The 6,000-nt window shown below is 40.2% G+C and overlaps 1 protein-coding gene across 4 annotated transcripts in view; it reads left to right on the forward strand.

Moving 5' to 3' along the window:
• sipa1l3 (signal-induced proliferation-associated 1 like 3) overlaps positions 1-3,063 on the forward strand; it is a 73,097-nt gene extending 70,034 nt beyond the window's left edge. For all 4 annotated transcript variants that reach the window (XM_037774623.1, XM_037774622.1, XM_037774625.1 and 1 more), the window contains 3 exons: positions 237-363; positions 1,122-1,203; positions 2,107-3,063. In XM_037774623.1, coding sequence (XP_037630551.1) covers positions 237-363; positions 1,122-1,203; positions 2,107-2,301 — 404 coding nt within the window. In that variant the 3' untranslated portion in view covers positions 2,302-3,063. The remainder of the gene's footprint in view (positions 1-236; positions 364-1,121; positions 1,204-2,106) is intronic.
• Positions 3,064-6,000: the final 2,937 nt, after the last annotated feature.

A 6,000-nucleotide genomic window follows, 5' to 3' on the forward strand; every position in this document is an offset into this window, starting at 1 on the left:
CTCTGTTTCTTTTCTGGGTCTCTCTCCCGTCCCTCATGTCCTCTGAAGCCACAAAGACGATCACAGCAGCGCTGATAAAACACTCTAGACTCTCACCAACACTTGATCCACAACCTCACCTGCTGCCAGGTCCTCCTGTGCTGAGGTGTGATTGTGTCTTGAATCCCGAGGGACACTTTTGGTAAAAAGACTAACTTATGTAGCTTTTTAAGTGTGATTATGTGTCTCTGTTGCAGCACAAAGAGCGGTTTCCCTCTTCTCACTGACTGAGCCGCAGGTTGGAGGTCCAGACATGAGACCGGTCGTCAGTCCGGTCCAGTTTCAGACTCCTCAGACACCACGGACCACACCAACCTTCATTGGGTAGGTCAATCTCACTGTTGACCTACAACTGCCACCTTGAAGTCATTTACTTAACTGTTTACCCAGCTTGTTTACTAATCACAAGAGCAAACAGTTGGTTGTTTGAATTGTTGTACCAGTTGCTGTGTCTATTTTTCTCCCAGGGGGCAGCTCTCAATATATAATTGAACCTGAAGAGCTTCTGTTCAAACAGTCTTTGTTTGTCAGTGTGACATAGAACAAACAGTGACACATTATATAGACAAAGGTGTAATATGAAATGTACAGACATTATCATAAGATGTATGAAACCAATGTTGTGTTTTTGGTTGTTTTTGTTAATGGGAGTATTGTAAGTGTTTGTGTTTATGTATAAAAGTGTGTAATATATTCATATGTGAATAACTGTGACCAGAGGCATGTGCAGGCATGTCTGAGGAGAAGGAGGAGAGAGATAGAGTAGATAAATGGTAACTGTAATAATCTTGATAAGTAAGCTCAATAACTTCATAAATAATAATAATAATAATAATAGTAAGGAAAAAATAAAAGATAATAGTAATATATATATATATAGAAATAATAATAATGATAATGATGGGTGTCATTGCCTTGGGCAAGTTCAAGCAGTCTTTCACAAGAATGAACGCACCCACACAAACACCAGTAAAACCTGTCGTCCCCAACCACATACGTAACCTGTGCAGCAGTTGGTATGTATTTTTTGGCTCTATACAAAGTAACCTGTGCTGTGTGTGTGTGTGTGTGTGTGTTTACAGAGACGAGGTGCCCAACGAACTGTCTGGTCGGCTCAACCATCTGGAAGTGATGTTAAAACAGCTCAACAACGATCTGGAGAGAGTGAGAGTCTTTTGTTTTTCACAGTTTTCCTTTGTTAAACAGTCTAAAGTAGAAAGTCCTGAGCAAACTGTTAACCCAGAACGTGATAGCCGCTGGCCACCAGCCCGCTGTGAACCCCAAAGCTAGGCATCGAAGTTTGCTGATATGAGTAAACAATTCCACGAATTGTGTTCTCGTTTCTGCCACTAATCCAAAAAACAAACCATCATAACGAGTTTTGAGAGAATCTGCACTTGACAACTCAATAACCGGATGTGTGTCTCAGTAAACTGACATTGAATTGTGAGACTGAATGTGAAAGTGCAGAGTTGAATTTTCAGTGAGGATCAAATACAGTTTCAGAATTCAATTTAATAACATTACATTCAGTTTCAAGTTTATTGGACTTCCAAACTAATAAATTCAATTTCAAATTATACTATTCAGATTCACTTTTTCAATGCAATTATTCAAATTAAACAAACAAATGAATGAAACATCTGACTTCAACACTCTACATCCTGATGAAGCAGTACAAAAATACACACACAGGGATATTTACCTTCTGCATGTTAGGGCATGGTTACATATGCGCGAATGCAGGCAAGTGATCATCGCCTGCCGAGGAGATATTTGCGCTGAAAGTTCACCAAAGTTGAACTCTACCTGAATGTGAAGATGTGAATTCGCTTCGTCCCTGGAAGTCATATGTAAACGGCTAACAATTAAAATGATATATATTAATGATGCATTTAAATAACAAAGTTTCTCTACTGTCCCCAAATTGTCCCAGACACTGTGTCTTTTGTGTCCCAGGTGCTATTTTTATTGTCCCCGGGACATCCTTAATTTCGAGCGCCGCACACTTAAATGAAAAGTCATCGTTTCTCTTCTCTCCTCATCTCGCTGTCTCTCTTCCACCAGGAGAAGAAGGATAAAGTCGTCCTGCTGGCAGAGATGGCCAACCTGAGGGAGAACAACCAGCGCTTGCAGGTGGAGAGCCTCACAGCCAGCGAGCAGCTGCGCAAGTTCAGCAGGTTTTTTACCAACACCGACAAGACAGACGATGAGCACGAGGCTCCCTCCTTAACACATGAAACTGACTCAAAGAGGGAGTGATGCCTGCAGAAGAAGGAGAAGAGATTCAGGCCACAGATGGGAGGGCGACGGTGAGAGTGCCCATGATTCCTTGCACACACAGTGGCGGCGGCGGCAGAGGTCACAATGACGTCACCTCGCTCAGCTTCCACTGGACTGCCTTAAACTGTAGAGACGATTGATTTTTAAAATGCAACACTCCCAGAAAGTCTCAGCCAGCCTGCGCGCAGACGGAGCGGAGACCCTCGCTCTCTATTCTCTGAGCCTGTTTATTTTTATAAACTGAAGTCTTATATACTTGTCATATATATATATAAATACATATGCTACTATGCCAGAGGAGCGAGTAGGAGAGGAAACTGTTTTAGAGAACACTACATCACCTGGAGAGGCCTAATACTGTTCCTGCAGCGAATCAGCCAAAAAAAAAAAAAAAAAAGACTCATTACAGACGGCATCTCCCAGAATGCACTAGAAGTAATGGAAACTCTACAGACGTGGTACTGTAGATAGATGCCTGTGTGGTACAATTCTCCTGTATCAATATTACCTATATTGTACTGATATTGTCGTACTAAAGAGGTGCGTGCGTGTGTGTGTGTAACTGATGGTACGGCATTATGGCACAGTTTGTGCTCAAGACAAGATGCATTATTATGACCCGTTGGTGTGAATGTGACGGTCTGTTATAGGACGTTTTGAGTGATGAACAAACTAGTTTACTGTAATATGAAAACTGGTGGGCCACAATTATTTTTTCTTTCCTCCGTTTACATGGATGAACCTGTGGCCCTTTTTAGATGTGAAACAAGCCATCTCAGCATGTCGAGCGAGTGTAAATGATGTCATGAAGCTCAGCGATATTAACAGTATCATATCTCTTAATGTAGTGCGTTGTTTTGAATTTTCACTATGTTCAGCAGTGCCGCATCATCTCAGATCTAAATGTACTGGATAATTATTTTAACCTTGAGTCGTTATCACAGCACGTTTTCGAAATAATCTTTTTTTTCTAATATTTAAAGCAGTAGTTTGACATTTTGTATTCGCATTGTGGCGGACACTTTCTGTTAAATATACAGCCTGCAAATAGTTATTAGCTTAGCATGAAGACAGGATACATGCAGGTGAGGATCCTCCCTGCCAGCCGGGCTCGGCACAAAGATAACAAAATCTTGTTACACCAGATTCCAGCTGGCCTCTGCAAACATCTTTCGTTTTCGTTTTTTAATCACATCTTACACACTTGGTTTTAATCACACCAGCCGCAACGCCAAATCGGGCCACGGGCGTTAAGAAGGCCAACGGCCCCTTACCCACTTCTTACCCCACTACTTCTGGTAGCCCTTGCTTGGACTACACACCAAAGTTATTATAGGGAACTAAAACAAAAATAAGCAGTGAAAAATATTTGTAGGAAACTGAACCTAAATATAAACTAAATTCTTTAAGAAAAAATAAAAATAAACTAAACTATAAATATTAAAATACAAATGATGCCGCAATTTCTTCACTAAAGTAGAGCGAAGATTGAACATCAAACATTATGCCTGTTCCTACACCAACATGTATTTTGTATGTACTGTACATATAGCTACATACTTCTAAGACATTATATCTGGCCCTTACAAAAACAAAAACTACTGTAAAACTAATATATAAAAAATAAAAATAAAGCATTCTGAAAAACTGAAACTAAAATTAAATCGACAAGTCAAAACTAAAATTGAATTGTAAAAACTAATTGAAAATTAAAAACTATTATAACATTGCTACACACCTGTAAAATGTTTCCCCACTTCCTACCCTCCTTGCTCGGACCACACCCATTTTTGAACTTTGAACCTTCATTTTGAGCTCAACTACACACCTGTAATGTTTCGGGACTGTATCTTCGCACGGTTGCGACGTTACTGCGTTGACAAAATCTGTCAGCAGACATAAAAACACCTGGCAAAATACTCCAAACCTCCTCTGCGGTAGTTCCCGCTCCAGTAGTTGTCTCCAGGACCACATTTTGCAGCGATGACACACACACACACTCAATAAGGTGAAAACAATACCAGCACCGCTGTTGTGGCTGGTAAATAGTGAGAATTAGAGCTGCTGGTAGACGAGGTTAGCTGTTTCCAGTCTTTATGCTAAGCTGTTGGCTGTAGCTTCATATAACATGAGGGTGGTGTCAATCATCTCATCTAACCCTCCACTAGAAAGTGAGTAATGTTATTACCCAAAATGTCAAACTATTTATCTTCTTTGCATACTAATCAAAATGAAGCTGCCACCAGTCGGTATCGTGTGCTTATAGAAAACATTTACTGTACCTGAAACTCACTCGACAACACTGAAGCTCCTTCATATCAGAACCAGTCTGTCTGTTTGTGTCTGTGTGTGTGTGAGAGAGGATTCGTCCCTGTGTTCTGTGATAACCCAAATGAACACAAAAGACACTATTTATACTGCTAGCTTGCTTACCGATATTGTCTACTATATCTATTTTTCATACAGAAATAATGTGTGGGGTTCTTTTGGACGCTGGTACTGAACGGACGGTTACGTCCCTGCAGAGGATGACTCTTAATCTTCCCGTGTCAGTTTAGATATCGCTGATAGAAATTGTACTTAAAAATCATCTCCTGCTCGGCTCTGCAGGACTTCTCTCTCATCAGGAGGTTTCTTCTTCGTCTTCTTCTTCCCTGGTCTGACTGGAACTGTTGAACTTTAAATCCTAACTCACTCAGGTTCCTCAAGATGCTGTTAAATGACACTAAACCGTCAGTTCGGAGTGGGCGATGTGACGCAGTGAAGCCTGAGACGACCTGCCATCAGCATGCAGTTCACCGCTGACCGTTTTATGGCAATATTGAATTTTTGGGATTAATTTGATTTCCAGGATTAGACAGTTTCTCAACTGATTTTCTATAAAGTCGACTATATTGGTATCTACACTTAAAATGACATGTTAACCACATCGCCCACTCCTACTATCAAAAGTACTTTTCTTTCACAGACACAAGAAGGAACAAGTGTTGTAGTCCGACTCCGAGCTGGACAGCAAACTGCCATTTCCTCCTGCTTTCATGTTCCCACCTCCTTTATTCCTCTGCAGCCAGTTATACAGTTTCCAGCTGGGTTGTGTAACTTTGATACCAGTAACATTTATACCTATTTGGACCTTTCCTGTTTGGACATTTTTAGTTCAACACTCCTCCTTCCTAGGAAATCCTTCATTCATGCAGCTTCACAGGTGATTTCAGTATCTAAGTCTCATTAGTTTGCTTATGTAAAAGGGGCAAGGTTTCTTTTTTTTATAAAGTTTGTTAATGTTATGTATAATTTTAAGCTATTTAAAGCATACACAACGATCCCTGTTGAACAAATCAATAATGCATTATGGTTAATGGTAATATTGTATAACTAGGTTTTTGTTTTTTTTAGATGTTAAATATTTTGATAATTTATTTTTTAACACATTCCCACTGTTGCAGACAATAGTGAAGATGCGAGGGTACTGTGTTTTTATTTGTGTATGCCGTTTTACTTCTGATCTCTGTACAAAACTGATTTGTATGATTCCTCGTTGTTTTCTATTTTTCCCGGCGTCGTTTCCCCCGTTTGTGCGTCGGTGCTTTCTGCACGTGGCGGGGTGTACGTGACGCACAGACTTAAACGTTTTGGTTGGACATTGTTTTCTTTGGGTTGTAATAATAACTTGTACAT

This window comes from Sebastes umbrosus, chromosome 7, assembly GCF_015220745.1.
Source record: "Sebastes umbrosus isolate fSebUmb1 chromosome 7, fSebUmb1.pri, whole genome shotgun sequence".
Taxonomy (NCBI): domain Eukaryota; kingdom Metazoa; phylum Chordata; class Actinopteri; order Perciformes; family Sebastidae; genus Sebastes; species Sebastes umbrosus.